The sequence below is a fragment of the Falco punctatus genome (assembly GCF_963210335.1).
Source record: "Falco punctatus genome assembly, chromosome: 1".
Lineage (NCBI taxonomy): Eukaryota > Metazoa > Chordata > Aves > Falconiformes > Falconidae > Falco > Falco punctatus.
This window is the reverse complement of record NC_137580.1, coordinates 88,547,686-88,574,571: the sequence shown is the minus strand read 5'-3', so window position 1 is coordinate 88,574,571 and position 26,886 is coordinate 88,547,686. Positions and strand designations below refer to the sequence as shown.

Below are 26,886 nucleotides of genomic sequence, written 5' to 3'. Positions count from 1 at the left end.
ATACAGATAAGGTAGTTTTGAGAACAACTATGGGTAAACTTTTGTTACCTTACAAAAGATCTCCCTAGGCTTACAAACACCACTCAAACCCACAACTTCTCATCTATTCCTACCAAAAAAAAAATATTTTTTTTTTAGAAATCCTCTCCAGCCACACACACTATTCTAAACACTGGTAACCCTTCAGGAGCATTTGTTCTCTTTCTAAAACAATTATATGCTCTTGACATAAGTCGAGGATCTTTCCATGCATTAAGGAAAAGGAGGGAGTCTTTTACTTACCTGGTAAAGCTTGCATTTTTCCATGTACTGTGGAGTCTAGGAGCTTGCGCGGCCAAAAGAGTCACCAGAGTTTTTACAAGGGGAGCCAAAATAGTCCAGTTCAAAAGTAGGTCTGATTTCCTGAAGCAAGCAAAAGCCCTTCCTTCTGAGATCCAGTGTCAAGAGTGACCGGGATGAGGATGGCACTCCAAGCACAGCTAGCCAAGGTGAGTTCCTGTTTTATGGAGGCTAACGAGCAGGGAGGAGCTTCTCTCCAGGGCTGTCCCCTTGCTATCCTTTGATGTCCAAAGGGACAAAGAGAGGAAGGATCTGCAGCAATGGCTGGGGCTAAGGGAAGAAAATCAAAGAGAATTAACATGGCTTTGACATACAGGAAACCCTACAGGGGAAATGCACCTTGATTTACTGCTAACACACTTTTAAACAAATAGAGACAAGACCAAAAACATCATTTGAAGACTTACCTACAAAATACAAAACCCCCTACCCCTTAAACAGCAAGCAGGAAAAAATTCCTTCTGGCTATTCCACAGATTTGATATAATTTTCATCTCCAGAGCACAGAATCATTGTACTCCTGATTTCTGGTATCAGAATCAGGATTGTATCGAGCTTGTTCCTTCCCAAGTGAGTAATTAACAGTCTGTGGTAAAGTTTGCTCTCACAATGGGGATGCTGCAGCAAAGCATTCATTCCCCAACAGATGTCTTCTCCACTAACAGAAGCATATTTGATGATCTAACATCGCTTACCTACCCAGTCTCTGCATTCCCAGCCCCTGACTGCACAGTTAGCTTTCCTGCTGCGCTGTTCTACAGCAGGGTCCTCACCGCTGCACCACATCTGTTCTGAAGCTCAGGACTGAGGCTGCCCTACGTGCTGTTTGTTTCTTTTCAGCTGAGCTTCACCCGGTGGAAGTTGCACTCGTTTAATGACACAGCCACGGTAGCGTATCCTTTTACTGGCACCCAACTCCTTTGGCTGGCACCTTCCAGGGTTCGTGCAAATGACCCAAGTGTCTGGTGGTGGATCAGGCACTGGGTTTAGGTCTCGTGGAAGGGACTGCTCTTACTGAACCAAGGCTGAGCACAAACTGAAGGACCTGAGCATTTTCTCTTAATTAGTTTATTCTGCAAGTGTGACCATTAGCTTTTGTACTTATAAGTGCTTACAAGTGCTAAGAGACAGCAATCAAGTCTCATGCTTCAGGGCACAAAACAGCCACTACACCTCCTGAAGAAGGGAGTTCCATGCATTCACACACAGAAATGGCTATACTAACATTTATGGGTGGAAGACGTTCAAAAAGTGAAGGTCAAAAGCAGGGTATCAGTCTCAACAGGCCAGTGTTGGATCCTGCACAGCAAATTTAGGAGCTCTGTTCATTTCAAAGAACTTCCTATAAGGCTGCAGCTGATTCACAGTCTAGTTTTGCTCCCAATAAAATAAATATTTTTTTGTTTTGTCAGTGATGCTATTGGGACATCCGATTTTTAGTCTGACATGCAAAGCATATTCTGAAATTATTTAGTCTGTTCCTATACCCGGACAACATCCCTTTAGTTCTGTTTTTACTGCCTTCTGGAGCAGGCAATGAGACATGCAAAGAGGACAAAGTAGTTTAATCAGAGGAGGGATCTCTCCATAGTGTACTGAATTTTAGGCATCCCAGTACTAGGCAGGGAGAGAAAAGTCAATGCTTAATCTGGCAAGGAAGAACATTTGAAAGAAAGCAGTTGGAGTACAAGAAGTCCTGAGGAGGATTTTACAGCCAGAGATGGTCCATTGGCTCCTGGCACCTTTGAAGGACCACAAGCAGCCTTCCCTGACATCCCTTGAGAGCTACTGGATAATACAGAAGACCACGGGCTCTTCTCCTTCAGCTAACTTGGAGACATCCACAGCTGGGGAGTCTCCATACCACCAAGGAGAGAACTACTATGTGGTGGAGCAACATCAACTTGTAGCTCAACTGGAGATTATTTATTACACATGTGGAAAAATAAATCAGAAGGGAAAAGATCAGCTGAGAACCGTATCAAGGTCAAATCCCCTCTGCTTGTACTTGCACAGCCACTACCAGACACAAACAAAACAGGATACAGGAATGTTTTTCTGCTCTGCTACAAAGGGAAAGCCAGTATCAAATCTGCCCCTCCTGCCCCCCCCCTCGCTTTTCTAACGCTAGTATTTTAATCGTAGAAAGTGGAAAAGACCACAATCGGAATCTGAAGGAAAAAAAAAAACCACAACAACAAAAACTGGGTCAGATTCAAGCTAGCAGGGAGATGGATCAACATCCCACACAGTTAGAAACTGCACAACAGCAGCAGCAGCACTGGGAATTTCAGACTTCACCTGACAAGAGCGTGGGATGTGTATCATGACTTACTGCTTCCACAAAAGGGTACGAGATGGTCCCCTGCTGCCACTTCATTTGCACACTGTGTATCAGCTTGTCTAGAGGACACACATTTGCTACAACTACTCAGATCCTTTTGGCTTTTCCCAGCTGATTGATGGGGAAGGTGGAGTCATTAATTACCCATGACCAGTTAACAACTAGCTTTCTCCCAGCCATTCCAGTGGCAGTGGAAAGGTTTTAAAACTGGGGGAAAGGGAATTTGTTACTGTTGCTGGAAAGCTGGCTAACAGGAGCAATCCCCAGGAAATTAATCACTAGCAAAGGGGAATTTAGCACATTACCCTCTTGTCTGTCTGTCCATGGAGCACCCTCAGGCAGTTTGCTGGGCAGCCACAGATGAACGTGCTAGTGTCTATCAATTCACTGGCAAATTGGAGGCTGGAGGTGTGGGAAGGGATGGGAGAGAGTGGATCTGACATGTGTGAGTCAGTGACATACACAGCTCTGCGCCAAGCCCATTTACAGCAGCAGGTAACAATCCTGCTGTGCCTAGCTCTAACAGTAGGCTCTCCCGCTACGCTGAGGGGGATGAGGTAGGGCAGCACAGAGGGAGGGGATGTGTGATGACAAAAGCAGAGGCCAAGAGCTTTTGCTTTGCATCTCTTTGAGGAGGTGATTAGAAAGAATCATTCCCCTCTGGGTTTTGTAGTAAGGCCAATGTTTTCTGGCACTTTGCCTGCCTTAGGCGAAGCTTTAACCTTTAACACTCACAACAGGACCCTGTAGGGAACTGGTCTGCGCACAGACTCTTCCCCATTCCTGCCTTCTGAGCTGAGAGCTCTCCAAGACAGGGTGATCATCTTGCCATCTCTGGCTGATGTCTGGGGCTCTCAGACTGCAGGAGAACTGATAACGTATCACCTAGCAGGAGGCTTCAGCTAGCAGGATGTGAGTCTGCAAGCGGCTGCGCAGGATGCACCACCACCTCTGTCCAGACAGAACTTCCCTGACAGCAAGCTCAAGTGTGAGACGTAAAGTTACTGCCTGGGAGACTGCTGAAATGCAACAGAATAATCTTTTAAAAGAACCAGTCTTGGATATCATGTGTATCAACACTCAGGCGCAGTAGCCAGTAATCCAACCCCTGCAGGCTTCCCCTCCGTGCACACGGTTGTGAGAAGTGTTATCATATCAGCTTTAATAAAATCAGGCTTAAATGAAGCAGTGTTGTCTGCCTGAGTTTGCACAAGTGAGAAAAAAATAATGTGGAGAAGTGCAAACTGCATTTAAGATTTGAAATATGCCAATAGCCTTACTGCCATTTAAACGTGAATCATTTAGCAGATTCCCACCTGGCACACTTAGGCCACAGTCCCATGGCATCTTGGCAGCTCTTGATGAAGGATACTCTGCCATCTGCACAGGAGGAATACTGAAAAGGTGGAAACACAGCATGCCATTAACAGGCCCCAAAATAAAATTCATAGATAGCCCTACGCTGATAGCTACTTATTTTCATACTTAATTGATAACATGAAGTGGCCTCAGACTCCCTGGTCAACTTCAGAATCCACATACTGGCCTCTTCAATACAGGCTCAGCTCGCTGCAGAGAAAGCAGGGCCACGGGGAAAAGGTGTGTTTTTCCAGAGAAAAAGCCTGATGAAACTATTGCTGGTGCCAGCCTCAAAGCATGTGACTCCTTGTTCTTGTTATGACATCTCATACAGGAAAAAAAGGAAACAAGTCCAGCTCCCCAGAAAGCACGGAGCGGAGGGGGCTGACCAAGCGAGCGGAGAGGGTCGGGCAGGGCAGAGCGGCTCAGCTCCGCAGCAGGGGCACAGCCTGGGTCTGGGAGCTTTGTAAGCAAGTCTTTATGGGTGGCTACAGGAATGAAAAAGCCTACAAAGTGTCCTGAGATCCTCTGAAGAATTGACACATATAATTTCCTATCGTGTGATAGCATAAGAACAGTTCCTACCCAGGTCCTGATGGCAGCTCACTTACACAGCATTTTCTTCTGACGGTGGGAAATGGCACCTCCCCTCCCTGTCCCACGATTGGGTTTGATTTCTTTTTCCTGGGAAAAGTCATCTGGTGCCGTCACCCATGCAATGCCATGCAGATATTCCTACCCTGGGACCCAGCAAGGGGCTCAGCAGAAGGCAGACTTCTGTAGGGCTGAAAAGCCCATGCTGAGCCCCAAATTGTAACACCCCCCAAATCTTCCCTGTGCTCTCCAAAAGCAAAAATCACATCTGGCAAAAACAAAACAGTTGGCTGGAGCGGGCCTGTTGGTGGTAACAGCTCAATGCTAATTCACAACAGGATCCCTGGAGGAGGCGCACTGTGCTGCAGGGACTGCCTGCACCCGCCTGCCTGAAGGAGGCTGTATTTCAGCAGTGACGGGATCTGTTTTGGAAGGGAACGTGCAAGTGGCTCACGTAAATGAAAAGTTGTACATTTTAAGTTTTACACAAGGTTTTTCCTCTTGCAGGTTTGTGGATTGAGGTATCTGGCCACAAAGCTGTGCTCCTGAACTAAAGAAAAAGAGGATGCTTTTCTGTCTTCCATTTATCATATCCGCCTCCACAGCCCTCCAGGAATATGCACCCTTCTCCTAGCAGTTAGTTAGCATTGAGACAAGAAAGGAAATACTTAGCAGCCACTTAACACTGAAGGCTGAGTTTGACCTCAAAGGCTACAGTCCAGAGTCAAATGCAAAATATTTCTGTCTAGAGCTCTTTCAAGTTTTCACAGACTCCTGATGTTAGGTGCACTGTTTTCCTGTAAACCCATTGTGCTTTCCAGACACAGCTCAACACTCTGTCCCACTCAAATCCACAAAAAATACATACTGAAAGGACTTTACAGTAGCAAGGGCTTTGCAAGACAGCACACAGAAGGGCCACCAAGCTGCATGGTGCAAGCGCCTTGCCTCTCCGCATGGGGGAAGGCTCTCTTCCTCCCCACCCCTGGGGACACAGCAACCCTGCCAGAACCTACCAAACTCCATCACGAGCCAGAAAGGATCAGCCTTAGAAAACTGGCAGCAAATAGCTCTTGCTTAACATCCATAAATACTTTTATATTTATATACATGTGCACACACTCATATGCAAAGAGAAGCTTCATGCAGAGCTCAAAAATTGCTGGCGGTTTACTTAACCATTAATTGAGACCAGAAAAAAATCCTGAACAGAAAATATTTTGCTAAACAGAAACCCAGCTGTCAATGCTTCAGCAATCTCAGATAAAGAAGGTGATGTTTTCAGGAAAAAGCAGCAGCTCAAACACTAAAGCTTTCATCTAAACTTTTTGGACTTCAGATTGCAGATACACTGTGAAGCTACTTCGGTTTCTGCAAAAGATTATTTTTGTTGGTGCACAAGCATTGGTAAAGCCATGAAATCAATAGGTAAAAGCCCATACTTCAATCATGCCAGTCAGTTTGTAAGTTACTTTGTTTTGCCAAGATGGATTTTTTCTACCAGTTCCATAAGGAAGTTCCCATATACTGTTCATCACAGTAAGATTCTAATCAAACCAGGAAATCAATAAACAGTATAATTCCCAATCAAAGGAAGTATCTTCAAAGAGCACATGAAAGTTTTTGAGATTTAAAGGTCTTGGAATTTATAAATAAAAACTGTTGAGAGCTCTACAAAACTGAGCAGAGCTTAGTTCCTCCAACATTACTACTGACTGTAAAGAACTTTTCAAGGAAGATCATTACCAGTATTACTTATCATTTATTTAAAAAAGAACTAAAAAAATTCATATAGCCATAGGATACATACAACTGCACACACATCTCACCGGAAGAAAGGAATCGAACCCACAGGATGTCTAACTAACCTGTAGTGTCTCAGCTGAGCTGTTTATAGGATCTCCCATAAAATTAAACTGAATGTCAAGACAGATTCATGCAGTCCATCTTGCAAGACAGTTTTTGAAAGCTGATATAGAACATTATGATGAGACATATGTAATCTGCAGGAAAGTTTGAAGTCAGTAACAAAGAAATATGTATTATTTTTAAGCAGAAAGTCCTTAGATAAAACTCTGAGCTGTACTATTTCTCACCCAACTTGTTCACTTTGTAGCAAAATGATATTGGGGTCCACAGTAATAATATTCAGGTAAGAATCCTTCAACATCACTGATAATAGAAAAAAGCACCTGTCAGATTTAATGGATTCCTCAAATCAGCAGTGGGATGACATCATCATAAACATAAGTGAATTGACATAATCAACCACAGCTATCATTTTTTCCTGCGATCCCTAACCTGTCTAGATTTCTTCCTCCATTCTTCTCTCATATAGGCAGATTGCTCATACTCATTCTTTGTTGCAGTCATGGGCCAGGGTACAAACCCCAGGCAGGATCACAGACCCACAGCTCCCTCCCCCTACCCAGCAGATTGTGAAATGTTTATGGCCTGGCTCTTATGGCTCTAGAGGTGCTGAATGGCCTTTTCCCCCCTTCACGTCTCAGCTCCTGATGGGCAGCTACAGACCAACTTTTAGCCGGTTTGGTCCGTAGTCGCGGATTTTATTGCCCAGTTTGTCTCTTCAGCTCACATTTTTAAGCTCCAGAGTAGATTTTTCCCTGGGTAACACTCTGCAGCTCAAAGAACTCTTCTGGTTTTTATTACATCCTTAGTGATTAAAGGGATATTTAAACCTCACAATGCTCCCTGCTGTGAATATAAAAGCCTAGCATCATTTTGGATAGATGTATTTAGAAAAATAAATTAAAAATTAGCCCTACTATAGCAGACAAATGCTTCTAAGTTGTTAAGCACACCAGGCACTTGAATGATAAAAATACATGGTTGCAATTCCTTGAGAATGGCATGGCTCTGAGATCTCTGAACAGTTAATACAGACAAGTTCCACTTGGACTGATGGCAACAGAAGTGTGCAATGACCGTGTTACACTGAAAACCCTGGATTTCATCTACTTTGACATAAATGACTGAGATTTCTTCTCCTCTCTAACCTAACAATCACTAACACACACAAAATAGGTACCATTCTTAAAAACACAATCTTTGCTTTTGTGATGGCAAAATTGGTTTTAAATGACTGGCACTTCACAGCCTAATCTATGCCTGTCAACCAAATGTAGATGCAAACAATTAATGTAAATTACACAACAATACTGAAATTCTGCCAAGAGGAGTGCTGGGAAGTGTGCAGGAGGAAATCAGTCATATTTGAGAGCAAGCACCCCTTGTGAGCACAGATTAGACTGTTATCAATAATGAGGTCACTGGTTTTGCCACCCCCTAACACTGCAGTTACTGGTTTAAGCTGCTGCAGGGAGCTACTGTTGGGGTCAGGTTTGGTGAGAGTTCAGTCTGCCTGCAGTGCAGGGTTGGACTCACCGCCAAGGACTCACAGCACTTCTCCTCGCTGCTAGCTTGCTTCACTGCTTGGCACTGCTCAGTTTCTTCCTCTTAATACAAAGAAAAAACCAGCCCAGCCCTACTCTTACAGAGTGCAAGGAATGCTCACACTCGTGCATCTACTCCAGCAAGCGCCTCATGGCTCATCCTGACCTTCCACTGATGCTTTTCGCATGACTGAGGCATTTAGAAAGGAGCTTTCCTGCTTGGATTCTCTGTTGTCTACTATTACATTGACTCACATTGCAGCCATTCCTTCAGACAGCATTTTCAAGAAACCCATAGGACCTCACTCATCTGTGTGACTTCTACACTTCTGCCAAGTTGTACTGAAACCAGGAAACTGGGTTAAAATAACTATTAGGAGGGAAAAACAGGCAGCAAAATTCAGCAAGTTTTTAGATAAGTTTCACATATACTTGTTAAAGACTAGTCATGACAGGACAATTCAGTGTTTAATTTTCCTGCCTCTCCACTATGTTCCTGCCACATGAATTCTGGGTGATCAAGAGCTAACCTGAAGCAATCTCAGAAGAAGAAATGTTGAGAACACTCCTGCACTCACTCTGGGGAATACCCCACTACAATTGTCTGAGGTTTCAAAGGCTTCTACTGGAAAAAGCTGTGGCAAAATTTCATTCCAGAATTCTACAGTTTATTATGTTTAAAGTAGGAAAAATGATCAATTATACTAACAGTATATATAATATAACTTAAATCAATTAACTTTAAATTATATATACTCTAACTTAACAGTGTCAAGAGTCCAAATTCCTGCCCACCTCTTGCTCCCTCTTTATGCACATTTTACCTTGAGAGATGTTCCCTTGTTGCATGCAAAGTCAAAGATGGATGGAGTGAAAAAACAGAGATGAAAAAGGTCACATTGGATTTGTGATAGGTTTCACGGCCATAAAAATAATTTCTAGGAATGCAAAAGGCAGCTATAGTGCTCCAGGGTAAGATGCAGGCATCTGTGCTGGTTAGCACCACATGGAATCTGGGCAGGTATTTGTGCACCAAATACAAAATGAGCTGGAGCCAAAGACAACAAAAGCAAGGGGAAGGACTGAACAAGGGTGTCAGACCTGCTTGCATCCTGCAGTCAGCTATAGTTTTAGGTAAGTTGGTAGTATTCTACTTCATTTTCAAATAACTGCTCATGGACCAGAGGGAGCCTACCAGATTCAGTGGAGAATTTATGACAGCAGCCTGGGCTGGTTTAGGTTATCAAAAGCCTGAGGCAAAAATTTGTAATCTAAGCCCATTCATGGTCCCCCATTATGTCTTTCTGACCTCTTTGCCTTGTGTTTCCTCTCCAGGATGGAACTACTGCTTCTCCTCCCTTTGCATCATATTGTCAAGGAGTTTAACTGCTGACTTCTGCAGTTCCTCGCCCCAGCCTTCAGATTTTCTCCTAAGAGTTGCTTTGTATCACTTAAACTTCTTTTCAGTGATGTTCAGCCATATCCACCTGTAAAAGATACAGTAATATTAAGGAGGCTACAATATAGAGTTCATACATTTTTTTGTAGTAAGTGTGATGCTTTTGTTTCCAACAAGGAAACAAAAGCAGCTAAATATAACCACAGGATGCATATGTGAAAATAGCATACAGTTGAGCAGCGAAGTGGCAGGGCTACTTTCTGTTAGTCTACTGTAAAATAAACTGGTAAAAATACATGTAATTCTTATCACCTCATTATCAAAGCTACTGGAAAACTGGAGGGAGACTGGATGAACTGAACATCAGAAAAGATTTAAAAGTTGGTAAGTAAAGCTTCACTGATGGCTCTGTGCGCAAAGAAGAAATGAACATGTCTGCAGGGTGTAAACATACAGGTGACAGAGAAATTAACGTGCTACAAAGGGGTATAATTATCTTCTTTAGTAGGGATGAAAATGAGAGAGAAGTGATTTGAGCATCCAGGAAAAAAAATACTGGCTGTGCAAGGGCAGCCTGTTCAAAGAATAGCAGGCAAAACCCTTACTGTTTTCGACTTTTAAATGACTTTTGCACAATCCAGTGGTATTGCAGAGAACAATCTTGCCTTTGCATGAGCTGCAAAGAAGGCTCTGAGATAACCTGCTCATCTCTTATTCCTGTGATTTTCTGAATGAATACTAAATGACTTCTGGGACCACAAAGAAGAACGTATGTTCCACTGGCACACAGACAGACCGCTTCCCAGCGGCACATAACCAGGGCTGGTTTATTGACTGTGGATTACAGCACTACACATCCAACACAGATTCAAGCAGAAGGAAATGTCCAGGCTTTTCTTACATGATCACATCGCTTCAGAGCTTTACTGGTGATCTTAATTCTCTGGAAGGAGACTGTTTCTTTCTTCCAGTGACTCCTGAGAGCTGAAGAAACTGGGTGAAGCATCTGGGGAAAGGGGGATCAGCCTTCTCAACAGCTTCTCACTTGCAGTGGCCATTGTCCAAAGGTATGATGTTCATCAGCATCAGGGAGACAGAGTGAGGGTCCAGGCCTGAAGCCAGCAGTTGCAAGGTGGAAGCATATATCTGCACAACAGGAGAGAGCAGAACTGAGTGTTATCACTTCAGGAATGATACTAGAACTTACCTAGTGCTCCACTGAGAAGTACAGAAAAAGTACAACTGCCAACAGAACATACTGGACAGCTAACACAACACAGTCTTCCTCTCTGCCCATTCCCTTCATCTTCATTTGTCTCTTGGGACAGTACCTCTGCCTTTCCTGCAAGATAATTTGTTCACACCGTACACTGATACATTTCAAATCTGCCCAAGCTTTTTAAGAAGGCTCCAGAGCTGGAGGGAAGGAGTAAGAGTGCAAACCAAGTGAAATGCAAAAAGAAAAAGATCTTTCACACTCAAGTTTGAACCTCAATAACAACCCTGAGCAGTGGTTAGGCCTGCTTTTTGTTCAGAATCTTGAGATGGAGACCCAGTGTCAATTAACAGGAAATAAAGTACAGCAATCAGGCTGAATTTTTGCCACAAGATTTTCTGCTAGAAGTTTAGGTCTCATAGTATATATACAACTAATTTACTACACAGTGGGGAAAAAAATTAATAGACTGTGCATACTTCTGCCATTGGTATCCTCTTGCTGGGCTCAGTGGTCCTGCCATCAGCTTCTGTACCTAGCTGAGGATTTACAAAAATAAAATCCTGTATTTCCACACATCATAATTCACAAAAGACCAGCTACTGACTCCTAAGGGAGGTGTGACTGCAATTTAAATGTTGCTGAGCCTGGTAGCACTCCCAGGCCAAGGCCAGAGTGATGGGAAAGGTGACAAGTTATTGAGCCACTGGGTTTCATTTCCCAAGAAGTGCCTTTGGATGACAGTGGAGATACACTAAAGCAGTGAGCCATTGTGTTAGGGCTGACAGAAGATTGATCCATGGATGAAAGCAGCAGTTTCTCTTCAATTCTGAAGCACAAAGTTAACTAGCTGCTCTCCTCTCTGCTTTCAAAAAGCTCCAAACAGCCCTCAAGGGAGGAAAAAGGACTTCAGTTTACACAAACCATGCCTACCTTAGTTTAACTCATGCACAGTGTTCATGATTCACCAAGTCATCCTCCGTGTCCTGACAAACTCCTGCCATGGGCAGCTCCTTCCTCCTTCCATCACAGCTTTCTTTTCTACCCCTTGTTACCCAAGAGCAGTCCAGAAACAGAACTTTCCCCCATGCTGAAAAGTCTTCTTTGAGGAATCCAACCCAGGGCTGTTCTTGCCACAAACAACTGGGATGGACAATACCTCCCTCCCTTTTGTTTCAGACCTAATGTGCACGAAGGTGCCAGACTCAGCTTTGCGAACTGAAGTCTTTTTTTCCAGAACTGATTTAGCTCTGGCAGGGCAGTGGGTATGTCTCATGGACTCTAGAGAGGGATATGTCTGCCTTCGCCCGGTTAGGTCAACCTTGAGAATGACTTCCCACCTTTTGGTATCTGGCTTATGTAGAAATGCAGCAAACCCATTGACTCATTGTTTCAAGGGGACTGCAGAGAAGAAAAACTCACATACGAAAGAGTATTTAGGAAGGGAACATGTCAGGTTCTGGTTTAGCATTTACTGCCTGAATTTTTTCTGGCCTGAAGACAAATGAAAATATACTTGAGAAATACAGGTTCTTTTCCCATTTGCAACCAGGATCAGGAAAGTCATAATAAAGAAATCATTACTGCTACCTGTACGCCCTAACTGACCAGCTCCGGCTCCTGCAGTGCAGCCGTTGTCAATGGTTTTGTGATACAAGGGATTACAAACAGTTTCTGCGCAACATCCACATTAGTCATTTCTCTCCTGCATTAGATGAAACAGTGACAATGAGCCTATAGGCAGATTATCACAGTTAAAAAGTTTTCTGACCCATCTGGCCTCAAGGTTTGTTTTCCATCCTCAAAGTAAAATGGAAACTTGCATCTCACTAACATTTTACTCAGACAGTACTAAAGGTATTTAAGCCTCCATCTACTCAGACAGTACTAAATGTATTTAAGCATCCATCTATTTCTGTTTACAGAGGTGAAAGTTATGCTAATGGCTGAAGCTAGCACAGGAGACTATTATTCTCAAGCAAACTCTCTCTTGGCTGAAGAACGCTGGCTTTCCTGAAGGCAGTCCTGCCCTAGCTTTTCCAGGGCTTCTTCAGAAATGGAATTAGGCCCTTAAGAGAGCTGTCATTTAAATGTATCTGCCAGTAAGAGGTCATCTTAAATAAACCTCAATGTAACAAGTTTTTCTTCAGCAAATAAACCAGAATTCAGCAAAAATAAAAGCAGCAAAGCCAACCTTCTCCCCCTGCACAAACATCACCATCCACCAGGCAAAATACTAAATCTACATCAGTAAGGAAATACTCTCAAAACAACAGTATCACAGCAGTAACATCTTCTGCTTTGGAAATGTGTTACCTTGATGTTTATATAGCCACAGGAGACCATTCAACAATGGCAATGTGTTAATTCTATTGACATTATCGCTCAAATTCAGTCACAGGGGTCGGCGAATTCTTTTTTTACATGGCTCTTTCATCTGAAAGAGAATAAAGCAGGACATAATGGATGGTTAGTAACATATTGTTAAATGGTTACAAGACACAGGAAACTTCAGCTGGGGAATGGGAAAAACCTAAAAAATCCAAGTAAGCCTTGACTAGAAAAAAAAGACTTAGTTTTGCTGCACGGAATTATCCCATTTCCTCAGCAATCAGAGCTAAGGACTCTCCAAAAAACTGGATGTGTTCTGCACTTACATGAGCAGACACTTGTTAGTCTTCAGAATTCTGTTCATGGGAAGCAGTGTTATTCACCATGACAAAAATGCAGGTGACTTTCTGTGTTGCTCTTGCTTAACTCAACTATGGGAACGGTTCCTAGCAGATATTAATTCACTCAAAATTAAAAAAAGCCATAGTTTTAACTAAAATCTATTAGAAGATAAAATTATAAACAATTTAAGATATATAAAAATGTCCTACATAATGTAGCTAACTACATTAAGATATATAAAAATGTCCCACAAATTCAAATTCAGTGGCCATTTTGGGGTGGTTTTTTTGGACAAGTAGTTTCCATTTTATGGAAATCGAAAATGGAAGAGAAATGCTTAATTGAAAAACTCACCTGCTTGTGGGAAATTCAGTTCTTTTGAGCCTTATGATTTAACCAACAAATCAATGGTGTTATTACAAAATAGCTGCAGAAAGTGAACATTGTCAAAGCCCAGATACAGAACCACCAAGAATGAGCCAGCTTCTAGTCCATCACATTCAGTAAATATCACCAGTTCTGCTGCTACTGTTCTGAAAGCCACCAGGGTTTCCTTGCTGGGATAGTATCAACCACTGAGAATGGGGGAGAAAAGCTGTTAAAGCAAATGATATTTCTAATAAACACCCTGCCCCAGGGATCACACAAAGACAGGTATCGCTAAATAGAACATCATTTTATGATTTCCCTTCCTGAAACGCACACAGATAGTGCCAGCTGCTCTTCAAAGTCCATCTGTATGTCATAGCAACTACAATTTCAGGGAGAATTAATTGGGGAATTTTGATCTCCTTAGTACTTCTTTCAAGTTAACATAGCACAATTTTAAAACTAGTTTGTTTCTGTTTACTCTGACTGATTTGTTATCAAAACCTTACATTACATTGTCATTTTATTTGCATACCCTACCATACCCAAGCCTATTCTTTATAGCCACTCAGTTTCCCACAATTTTCATTTGGGCTGAAGCTTTTACCAGCAGAGATAATTCCACCTTTCTTTGGCCTTTTGCACTTTTCAGTGGTTAACTGTAAACTTTTGAGTTTGTACGTATTAAGGAAGTTAAGTTTATTTTAAAGCACCTGTTTTCAATGGAAATTTCAGTTGTAGAAATACTTCAGGTCACTGAAGAATTCGTACACAACATAAGCCTAGAGTGAAATACAAGCTGCTGATGCCCTTTGCTGTCTTCACTGAAATCAACAAGAGTCACTGGCATTTAGGTACCTTGTTGAATCAGGCACATAATTAAGAAGAAACACTGTCCTCCTCCTCTCTCCCTCTTCCCCAGCAGACTCTCTGCACTTGGAAATAACATTACCATATTTTCATATTCTTTACAGCTACTTTTCCATTGGTATTCGTAGTACCAGATAACACAACAGTTGCTACACTGTGCTCTCTTTGTATCTGAGTTGTCATTACTGAAATGTGACCATACACACAAACCAGGCATTATAATGGTAATGAAACATTTCTGAGTTTCGCTGAAATTGCAAGAAATTAATCTTATCAAAAAAGCAAATGCAGCAGGAGTGCATATTAGCACATACTATTTACTCTCCCTTACATTTTAATTGAATTATCAATTGTCTAAAAGTGAACTCATTAATTTAGATGGTACCATCTCCAGAGCAGTCATCTAAATTATGTGCAGTTGTTAAAGGACCTTGTGTCTGTCCCTTAGCAGCTGCCAATACACATGCCAGAGGAGCTCAGCCTGGGGAGTTGTTCTGCTCCTGCAAAGGGAGGGTTGCAGCGCTCACAAGAGGCTGAGCACCTGCCATCCCAGCTGAACAGGGACATACTTGTGGCCGAGGGGGAAGCAGTGGAAGATACTGAGGGATTAAGATGACTCTAAGGCTGCAGGCTTTCTAGCAATCCTGCACTGCTTTCTCGTTTTTCATTTTAGGCTGAGAAAACCTGATACACCAACAACCTCCAAAGTACAGGCCTGGTAAAACTTGCTGTTGCAGGAGATTCTTTGCTCAGTTCATTGGAAGATGATTTTAGAGGCAATCTCATAGTTAAAATGTGAACTGACAGCACTGCCTAGATGCTAATGGCTAGTTCTAACTCCGCTGGCAGAATTCAAAGGCTTCTTTATGCCAGCAAAGCAAGGCGATCAACGGACCCAGGTTATCAGCAAGAAACTCCTGCACTACTTTTTGCAGCAATACTTTACGATGTTCAGTCCTGGGTTGTTATTACATTCAAGAAAGCCAAACTTAAAAATCATCCTGTACCACTGCTACTTTCTGCGAGACAACCTGTCAGACTCTTTGTTTTGCTCCCAGGAAAGCCCATTTACTTACTAAGTATAGGAAGCATTTCCAGCAGTGCTGTCTATTGGGAAAGTCATAGCAGCACTGTTATTTGTTCGAACTTATACCGATTACTTGAGGCCACAGCATTGCAAATTGATGTTGTAAGCTCAGTAACTTCCACTATGGATTTCTAAACCTTTATTTTTTTTTTCTTTCTAACCCACTCTAACTTAATGGAAATCTAATATACAGTCTAGACATTTTTAAGTGACAGATTTCCATATTCAAAATACTGCTTTCTGACATTCATATAGCACAGTGGTTTTCTACGTCGGCTCAATTAACAAGTTAAGCTATTCTTTGAGAATACATCTAGTGCTGTCTCTTAAGGGGAAATGAAAATGATCATTGCAATCTTACTGAAGAAGTTACACTTTATATATACATGCATTTAGAAGAGAAAGTGTGATTCTTCATAGATTTTAGTGTGTAACTTAAGGAATTAAATCTCTGGTGTGACTTACATTTCAAGAAATCAAAGAACACTTTTGAAGTATGAAGCTTTTCTGCTCATACAACATCCTTTACTATTTATTTCTGAACAGTATGTGTTCAGTGCTATATTAGATAATAGTTCATTTAATGTATATTTGCAAATAAAACTCAGTTACATGGCATTTCTTGTGAACAGCCCTCTGTATCTGTTAAACACCTCAGAGAAGTAAAAAGCAAAGAATACGAATATGTAGACCGGTTCTTAAGCTAACTGCAGTTATACGTAACAATTAAGCAGTAACAGAGGAAGCATTTTGTCTAAAATACCTTTGGCTTGCTACTTGGCTTTTCACTTGTACAGAATAATATCACTCTAACTAAAATTAAATTTAATACCATTCCAATGTGGTTCTCATATGCTTATACCATATATCAGCTTTGTTCATATTCCATTTTACTGGAATTCACTGTTGTTCGCAGGATCTCTGCAAGAGAAGGCAGAGAAAAAAATAGGCTAAGAAATAAAAATTGAGAGGGGGATATATCCATGTCCAACCCGAGGGCAAAACCTACTTTTTACCATATACGTTGACTTGGGTTTAGATAGGCTGTTTCCTTCAATAAGACAACATACTTTTGACATTGTGAAGGTTCCTCCCACTGTGATTATATAATAGAATGCTTTTGTACCAAGCTACATACACAATCATTTCATTGCAGAGATAAATCTTAAATGCAGGCAGAAGTGTGATTTTGCTTTTCCCCTTGGTAGAAGTGACTTTGTTTTTCTGATTCTGTAGTCAGTTCATGGCCTCAGCTCCATCTCACTATCCCATTTCATGCACATTTCTGTAAGTTGAGGACAGTACTTGATATTACCTCCTGGCTACTTTAAGTGAAAGACTGTTATACAAGATTTTTCCCAAGCTTGAAAGCCACATATTTATTCCATCATTTTCACACACATTTTTGTCCTTAATTAGAATTTTGCTTTAACAAAACCATCTCAAAACAATTTACAGATCCATTAGTTGCATGTTTGTCACATACTCTTGGGCACAGTCACACAGGTACAGACCCCATGCCACTGCAATGAACTAGGATTGAATTAATCAGCATTTAAAATGACAAAGCTGAAAGTACTATTTGAGCCCTTTTACACAAGATTAACTGTCAAAAGATAATCTTTCTCTCCCTCCTTATAATATGCTGTGCATTAAGAAAATGGAAAACACCCAGTAGGCTTTTTATAGGGGAACTAAACAAAAATTAAAAAAACAACAACAATAAAAAAAGGCACGGTTATGGGGCAAACAAATTACTTGCTTTTCACACAAATATAGTGGATTTGTTTTCCTGCTAAATTGCAATATTAATGGTAACAAAGTGAGGTTGGGTTTTTTTTTCCCCTTATGGCCAGGAACACGGGATAGAATCCTTTAAATAGACTATGAGGATTCTCATTCCCTGTGCTTTGAGTAAGACTATATATTATGAAAAGGACTATGGCACAGCAGCAGAAGGCCCTTAGAATTAAGTGAGGTCAAACTCAGCAATGTAATTTAGTCTTTCAGAAGTTTAAAGAGAGATCTTGGTCATCCATTTTAGGGTTTGGTGTTAGGTGGGGGTTGGGGTTTTTCCCTTTTTTTTTTTAACTTCCCTTTTTCTTCTCTGTCCTAGGGCCCCCTCTAGCGCTACCAGAGCAGACAGTGTAGCTCCCCAATGACAGGGGATGAACTTTGGGCACACAGCTCTATAGATGCGCTCAGAGACTGCACTCCAGCCAGACCTGCCATGTGCCTTGTTCTTATTCATACATGACATTTTATTAGGGATAAATCCATCCATAGGACAGAAAATATTTTTGAGATAATATACAGAAAAGCCCCTTAACATCCATCGTTACTGTGCTGTTGCATCGGAGCATTGCAAGGTAGCTATCCCAGCCTGCGCTGGAGCCTCTGCATCTAAAAACATGGCAAACGACTCGTGTGCTTGGTAATGCTTGTGGGATTAGCATGGAGGGGCAGGGGGAATCAAACAAACATGCACATTCCATATACAGTCTCTAGGCTCCAGCTCTTTCTTTTAAGGGTCAGCTGCGGCCAAAATAAATCCACAGGCAGCAAGATACCCACATTGCATGAACAAAGTTGCACAGAGGTCAGTGAGCTCTAAGACAACTTTGAAGATGGTGGAACAAAGGTTCTGGAGTTTCCTAACAAGTGATAGGGTGTCATCCTCATACATGCATTAGAAAAACAATAGCAGGAACAAAAATGTCTATCCAAGGAGAGATGGGTCTTTAAATCTCTGGTGATATTTGCCTGGAGTCTTCAAGTTTTCACCTGAAAGAGCCATTCAAGTGAAGAGAAGTCATCCTCCAGAAGCCAACAAACCTCAGATGCTGGTCTGTTACCCTTTGCAATGCTACTACCTGTTGCAGTGTGCCCTGCAACAACAGCTGAGTGTCCCACAGGGAAGTTCCCACAAAGGCATAACTTGGGTTCATAAAGCCTGTAGTACAGTACCCCAAGGTTACACCCAAAATCCTGACACATGCTTCAAAGCTTAGTGTTAGTGGAATCCTAGTCATCAACTAGAAGAAAGGGAAAGATGGCAATTAACACTCAACACCTACACTGAAGTTCTTACCATCGTCTTCAACTGCAAGAACAAAGCTTCTTCATCCCAGATTTAGATGGTTAAGAGATCACAAAACTTATGTCCACTGCTTTTTCTCCTGAGCATCTCAACTCATTTACCCTGCCACTTTTTTCCTTAAAAAAATATGACAAGCATTTGCAGGAACAGAAATGAGCTATGCTTGATTTGTAACACTGTACACACAAGCTACATACACCACAGATTTTTCACCTCCGTTGAAATATCAACACCAATGCTGAAACCAGAGTATTGAATGTAACAAAGGTGTGATCCCACCCTGGATGGTAAGACTTAGTCTATTCTCACCTGGCCCCTCTGTTTCCATCCAGTCCATTTTGTTTCCTAATGAGCTTCAGCTGCCATGCCTTCCTCATCTTTTCCTGGTCCCTTTCTCCCTGACCATATGGTGTTTATTTTGGCTGCAAAAGACATTGATTTCATTATTCATGAGGAAATCTCATTCTAATTTAAAAAAAAACATCCAAGAGACAACAACAGACAATCCATAGTACATGATAAAAATAACAAAGATACTCTGTATCTTCCTTGATTCGGTATTTTGGTTGTGGAATGAAACATTAGTAGCTTTTGAAGAACAGCATTTTTCAGACAGTGGGCAGAAGCCACTAGTAACAGCTGTGCCCAGCTAAATCAGTTCTTAGTAGAACACTAGTCCTTGCCTCAGAGATACATTCTCAATGGTCTTAACTATACATAGATTATATAATCCTTGTGCCAGAAAATGAGATTACATTAAACACAGCCAAATCCCAGTACTATATACCTCAACAATGGTGATCAGTGAAAGATCTCAGGTGTAAAAACAATGCCCAATAACAGCACAGAAAGTGCATCAACTATCCACAAATTATTCTCAATAACTAATTCAAAATAATTTCTCTTTCCACGTGCTTTGGAACAAAAATATTTCTTATTTGCCTGAAAGGCTTAACAGTTTGGCTTTTCAGCAGCCAAAAAGGATTTGCTTTTTAACCAATTACAGGCAGGGTGGGAGGGAAGAAAACAAACAAAAAAAGTAAAGCCTCCCCCTCACCCTGCTTGGTCACAGACCTTACCTTTAAGTTTACTTTAGGCACCAGACATTCCTGTCCCTACAGATTCACAGGGATTAAAAAAAAAACCAAACCAAAACACTAACACCACCACCCCCCAAAAAAACAATCAAACAAACAAAAACCCCACAACCCAAAAGCAATATGCTTCAGTAAGTACCATTTATTTCTCTGGCACGTTAGAAAGATACCTGTGAACACCAAGACTTCAGAAGCAATGGTTACCCAGTAAATCCCGAGGACAGACGTTGTATTTACATTTGATATGCAACTCGGCAAGTTGGACCTTGCCTATACTTGGATTTCAAGCTACTATAACTAGGATTAGATTGAAATCAAAGAAATTACTTCAAGTAAACTCATAGGTAACTGCAGTTTTACTGTAATACTTTTTTACCTTGAAAAATCCCACAAAATGATATTGCCAGGCTGCAGAAGACACCATATTAAGTGAACACTTCTGTCTGTAAGTATCTAAAGTTCTTGCTCCAAGTACCTCTAGGGATGGTGCTTCAGGCAAACATTATATGTCAATGTATCCAATGACCCTGGCATCTTCACTCATGGTCTTTGGACTGAAGAACTACATAAACTGTACTTACAGAGAAATGACTTCACATATATAGAAGGGAAATGGCTCCTTTAGCATGTATCAGCAGTAATACCCATAGCGGAAGATGGCCCACAACTGAGCAACACGCTATTTAGTCATGAGCAGAAGGGCAGGATTTGAAGCAGGTAGTTCAGCCTCTGTAACTTCTTGAGCTTGAGAAAAAGTCCTTGAGCTACCCAACAGCATAATGGGAATAAAAGAACATTAAAAAACAAACAAACAGGTGAGAGTTTTGAATATAGGATAAAACAAGTTGCACAGTTGCATAGTTTGAGTATCAAAATGAGTTTAGAGCAGATCAGCAAAGTTCAGCTCTCTTTGCTGATAGGAACAGTTTCACTTACTGTTCTAGCTTTCCTTAACAAGCAAAAAATTAAATTTTTCTCAAAAAGCAGGACTAAAAGTCAGAAGAAAGCCCAAGACCAGCCATTTTAGCAAGCTCTGGAGAAAGAAAGAAAAGAAAGAAAGAGAAGAGAGAGAAGAGAGAGAAGAGAGAGAAGAGAGAGAAGAGAGAGAAGAGAGAGAAGAGAGAGAAGAGAGAGAAGAGAGAGAAGAGAGAGAAGAGAGAGAAGAGAGAGAAGAGAGAGAAGAGAGAGAAGAGAGAGAAGAGAGAGAAGAGAGAGAAGAGAGAGAAGAGAGAGAAGAGAGAGAAGAGAGAGAAGAGAGAGAAGAGAGAGAAGAGAGAGAGAACGGGGGGCAGGGGGAAGGCAAAATGCCTCATACCAAGGAAAATCCTTAATAACAATAAAGGCAAACAACCATTTTCAGTGACCAGTTTCAAGTAAGAAAATCAAATGCTCTATCTTCATACATCAAACCCATACGAGAAGCACAGACCTAAGAATTTAAATGTGATCATACGTTTAAGAATACACATTAGCCAAAAAGCCTATGTAGTCTATTCTATCTGGGTGAAATGAACCCTATTCAGAACTACGTCCTCTGAGTTGTGTTCCATTTCTCATAAGAAGCTGATTTCCTTTTCCCTGTGCTATCTTCTGGGGAGGAAAAAAATAATCATGCCTGATTATCTAAAACCTTAGCCTATTACCACGTCAACGACTATACAGTATGCTACGCACTGCATTTCCAATAACTTACAACAAATTAAAAAGCAAACACTGAAAACATTACTACTGAAAATACCCACTTGCTTTTAAGAAAAGATTAGTTACCTGATCTTCTCCACATCAGTTGCACCCAGCTCACCTATCACTTGTAATAAGTGAACAAGTTACACAAACAGTTGCTAATACACTCAAGATGGACATGCTTATTTGCTTATAGAATCACATTTTGTTCAAAACAACCAATCCAGAATATAAGAATAAACTTGCAATACAAGGTTTGATGCAGCATCTTTTTATCCACGGTCTGTTTACCATTCTTACAGTGAATGGGAGCAATGACTGTAATAGTGGATTAAATGTTAATTTGTATAGTCAAATATTCTATGTGATCCTGTTCACCACGTGTTGTCTTCCCCCTTATGTTGTTCAACAGCATTCAAAAATACTCAGGTGAAAAACAGTTCAGATCATGTCTCAATAGGGAAGTAAACCCACTGCAGGCAATCCTGGCAACACTGGCTGACCCGGGTTTTGGGTCACGCAGGACCAAACCCATCCGAAGAGCTCTGGCAGTCTTCAGAAAAGGAAGAGGCTTCCCCGCACCTTCCTTCCTCCACTACTTTTTTATCTGAGAAATAAAAGGGAGCAGTAGTACTTTTTCCAGAACCATGGTACCTTGCCCTCTCAGACAAACAGAGACAACAGTACATTTCAACTTTATTAGAAAAAAAACAAAAGTTTATACAAAGCTCCGCATTTTACAGAAAACCACCTCCCCCAAACACAAAGAAGTCTGACATTGCAAGCTGTATGCATTTTCTTTTTTAATATACATACATATATATATATGCACATACACATATATATATGTGTGTGGGCGCACACGTATGTGTATATATAGTGTGACATGTATTTTTTTGCATGGTTTGCATTCATTAGCTTACAAAGTTAACATTCAGTAGAAAAAAAAAGGATCTTCGTTACCAGTATTTTCTCATATAAATAACTGTGAGCAGTCCCTCTGCAGATAGGTAAAAAACACCTTTTCGTGTCATTCTGTAAAAAACAGACATTACTGTAACGGTATTGAAATCTTTCAAGTTTTTTCAATACCACCATAAAAATATCATCTAGCCCCCAATTCAAAATGCTTGTCCAAGGCATTAGAAGAGAAAGGACTGTAAGACAATTCTGGAAAGATCAGTTTTTTAAGCCAACATTCAGATAGGTAATTTTTGCTGGACCTCATACATTGGTGTGAAATGAACACAAACAGGAGGGCAACCTCTCTGTCTGCCTGGAAAAGCTTGTTCTTTGCCTATTGTGACTGAGACAAATTCCAACAAAGCATCCTCCAGCAGCGCCAAGGAGCTGACAGACTCTCAAGCTCACCCTTCTTGCCCCACAACAGAGCCACAGGCTTTCTTCATGCAGTCAAAACCTCTACCAGCTCAGCAAATTTCCCCTGCTCGGTTCACCTTAAAAGGAGTTGTTGGACTAATCGTGGCATGGCTAGACAGACATTACGTTGTTGTATTACTGGGAGAAAAACTTAATTAGTGGGAAAATGGAAAAAGACAACTAAAAGGAAGAAAATGCTATATAAAAGACCTACTGGAGTAACTCCCAAGACTCTGGTTTGAAGAGGCAGGAACAGGAGAGAGATATGAACTGCAGCTCAAAACATCCTTGCGTTTACTGAAGTTAAAGGTGACAGCGTGGTCCAAATTAATTAACTGCCTGGTAAATAATCATTTCTTCCATCAAGCACCATGATGGGGAGAATGGCGAAGATTTTGAAGGCAATACAAGTGGTAGTGGTGATAACAAAGGTAATGAAAGTGAAGAACACAATGATGCCAATTAAATGGAGAGTAATGCCAACGAAGATGTTTCAGCTGCCAGTGATGCTGGAAACAAGAAGAATGGTTATATGGTTGTGTTGATGATGGCCAGAATTCATTCATATGTCCATGTAGTCATCATCTTCATCAGTATCACTTTCCAGTGAGGACTCCTGGCTTGAGGTCTCTAAGATTTCCAAAGCTGGCTGACAAAGGCTCTCCTTCTTTACATTCGCTGCAGACTGAGCAGACAAAATAGCAGACTGATCCCAAAAAGAGAGAGAGAGAATATATTGCTAAATAGTCAGGATAAACCCATGATCACAGGGATAAAAGCCCACTGGTTGCTACTCTTTCACATTTAATAGCTCTCTTACTTCTACAAAGATATGGCATCCTAATGTGAAACAACGTAACATTTACCAGTAGGCTTCCCCACAGTTAATATTCTGGTAACTTCCACTAACCTCAAAACTGCAAGGGCTGCACTAGCTCCCTTACCGGTTTTTGTAATTCTTGCTGATCCCCTCAGAAAAGGGACAAGGATGAGGATACCTATGATTTCACCCATGGCCAATATTTCACCATTCCTTAAAAACTGACTCCTGCTGATAATAGCTAGCATCTTCTTCCACTACTGATACTATCTCTGGTTATTAACTGGGAACAGGAACTGTTGCTCCTTTCATACAAATATTTTATTGAGGGGAGAGTTAAGATACAAACAATAATCTAAAAAATTATTGTTTCCCTTTTATTACCTTTAATTTTTGCTTGGTCTCTTCTGAAATGCTGCCCTTTGGAGAAAGGAGGGTGGGAGTGGGTGGAGTGACAGTGATCTCAGGTGGAAATTTGGTGACAGATGAAGGTATGAAAAGCTTTGGCATGTTGGGCAGAATGCGAGTTTTTACTCGGGTGCCATCTGTCTTGTTCTGCTGACTTCCCAAAGTCTGTGAACTGGAGCTGAGTTCAGGCTTGGAACTGGAGGCTAAACAGAAGTAAGAAAAAAAACACGTTAGGAAGCTATCTAGGGTTTCAGATGTCAAAGAAGAGGGAACAGTTCATTGCTAGACATATGGCTGGCTCAAAAGGCCTTTCTTCAAGCCTTAAGCCTTGCTTTGATTAGGGCTCAGAAACAGAAGAAGAAAGTGCCTCAAGATTCTATAATGACAACTAGAAACCAGTAATAATTTAAACAAATCTTACTGGACAGCAGAAACTCAATCTGACCAAGCATGACAAGTGGCAGTGCAGCACTGACCCATCCACATCTAGTTAGAAGGCTACTACAAACACCATTTCCCCACTTGTTTCAGGTGCGAGCATCTTATCTTTGCATTCTCTAACTGCCTCTCCATTCTGTAATGCAACAAATAAAGCTACTCAGCTTTACTTATGTCTTAATTTCCTCTCCCATAGTGTTGCCTTTTTAATTATTGAGATAGCAACTCCTCAACAACTGAAAAAAACCATTATGGTAACACCCATCAAAATTTCCTCATTACTCTCTTCAAATCCTGCCATAAAAACCTCCTTGGTGTGCTCGTGCCACTGTTCTCCACGCTAGTTAGCATCATTTCCACATCCTCCCTGAGTGTCTCAGTTTGTGGTCTTTACAAGGCAGACTTGCTCAGACAGGGCTCTTCTAATGAAATGAAGAGGGATCTTCCTAGGCACTTCCCTAGGCACTATTCACATTACAAAATAACACACACACAACAATAACCAGTAGAAGACAATGCTTTCACACTAAGAACTGAGAATTTGTTAAAAGATACTTCTTACTAATAATGCTGCTTCATATGAAGTCAAAACTATTTTTTTTTTAAAACCTATATGAATGAAAACACCAGAGTCTATCTCTGACTGATAATAACGACAGGTGTTCGTACAAATTTTTTCATATTCAAGACTTGTCAAATCCATCTCTTGCAGTTTTCTGGAACTGACATGGCCACTTAATCATAGCAAAATAAAATGCCAGCATCCTAATGCTATCTGGAAAAACAACCAGCAGTAGACCTAACTACTACAGGATGTAAAATTGAATTGTAGGTTCTCAACTGTATAGAAGAATACAAGAACTGCCACAACAGATGAGGCATGGCTTTCCATCAGGGTCAGTGACCCATCTCCATGGGCAGCTAATCATTTCAGAGTCAAGTACCAGAAATACTGCAGTAAACAGACACAGGATAATAATCTGCCTCTCACAAATAAGGAAAACTGAAATACCCCAACCATGAATATCTAAATTATGCCTGCCTGAAGTACCAAGTTCTATGGTTTTTCAATTAAAACACCAACTCCTACTTCTCTTGAGAAGGGAGTAGAGGAGGGATAGAAAGCATTAACTGCTGTAATGCTGATTTTTATGTTTAGTTAGACTGAGTGAGTCAGGTTTTGTGAAAAATAATTTCCTGCTGCTAAATATTCCAATAGTGTAATCCAAAGTGTTGTCATATTGCCCCGTGTAAGATTTCAGTTAAAAGAAAAATTCTACTTTAAAGGATGCACAAACTATGCAACAAATTATATAGCATGATAGCATTGTACTGGGAGGTGGTTTGTTGCTTTGGGGTTGTTTGTTGGTTTGTGGGTTTTCTTGCTTTGCTGCCATGGTATTTAGCATGTGAGTCATGCACCAAAAAGAATAACCATTAAGGGACGACAAGACACCTTCCCAGAAAGCTGGGACATTGCCAGAAATGCCTCTAAACTCTGGAATACTTGACTGGGAGGCAGGCAGAGAAACTGAGGAATATGAATCACAACTATCCAATCAATCAGTCCCTACAGACTGATCTGCAGCTAACCACCCATCTTCAGAATTCTTTGAAGCACAGAAAGCTCCTACCTTGGGTACAAACATGTCCTGAATTTGTGCTGGTCACCGATTCCACCTGCCAGCAAACAGGCTCCGGCGATGGTGCAACAGTAGCCATTTTCATCTGCTGACAAAGCCGTGACTCCTGTTGCTGAAATCCAAGCCCCTCCAAAGGCACTTCAAGCTCTTCTTCCTCTTTAGTAATGAAATATAATTCACAGATTAAGAGACATCCTGATCTCTCTCCTAAGCCTCAATCCTTTTGCTGTCTAACCAACTGGTAGAATTGTTTTTTTAACCCTTGTTCTATTTCTAAACTGTAACATGACTGAGTGAAATTAAGTATTGACAAGCTAAGATGGCAATACCAATTTTTTCATATTTCGTACCATCAATTCAAACTCTTAGGAAAAAAATGTTGTGTATGACATTTTGTTATCTCTGCACATCTGCAAGAAAAACACACACAACTTGACCATTTTCCTTTGGAGATGTAAGGGTTGAAACACTTGCCACACATGCAGAGCATAATCCATCACCCTTAATGATGAGCCAGCTGGGATCGATGGCTCGCTCTCTGCAACCACAGGTACATGCTACACTGAACACAGCTTACTGGTAAGTAAGATTAATTACTGCGCATATCCAGTCACAGGGTCAAATCTGTTTTTAATGCAACCAATATCAAGTTAT

General features: G+C 41.1%; 2 protein-coding genes across 16 annotated transcripts in view; both read right to left on the bottom strand.

Moving 5' to 3' along the window:
- Positions 1-20,928, bottom strand: part of LOC308065865 (T-box-containing protein TBX6L) — a 47,055-nt gene extending 26,127 nt beyond the window's left edge. The window contains exons 1-3 of one of the 14 annotated variants that reach the window (XM_080392454.1): positions 19,073-20,928; positions 16,496-16,584; positions 283-13,101 (exon numbers count right to left, since the gene is read on the bottom strand). In XM_080392454.1, the coding sequence (XP_080248580.1) occupies positions 283-298 (16 nt within the window). In that variant the 5' untranslated portion in view covers positions 299-13,101; positions 16,496-16,584; positions 19,073-20,928. Of the gene's footprint in view, positions 1-282; positions 13,565-13,691 lie in introns of those variants that run through there. The other 13 variants (XM_080392451.1, XM_080392445.1, XM_080392455.1 and 10 more) reach the window with 13 other exon arrangements.
- A 1,299-nt stretch (positions 20,929-22,227) lies between these two features.
- Positions 22,228-26,886, bottom strand: part of CABIN1 (calcineurin binding protein 1) — a 120,648-nt gene continuing 115,989 nt past the window's right edge. For both annotated transcript variants that reach the window (XM_080396011.1, XM_080396010.1), the window contains exons 35-37: positions 26,224-26,388; positions 24,128-24,354; positions 22,228-23,629 (exon numbers count right to left, since the gene is read on the bottom strand). In XM_080396011.1, coding sequence (XP_080252137.1) covers positions 23,486-23,629; positions 24,128-24,354; positions 26,224-26,388 — 536 coding nt within the window. In that variant the 3' untranslated portion in view covers positions 22,228-23,485. The remainder of the gene's footprint in view (positions 23,630-24,127; positions 24,355-26,223; positions 26,389-26,886) is intronic.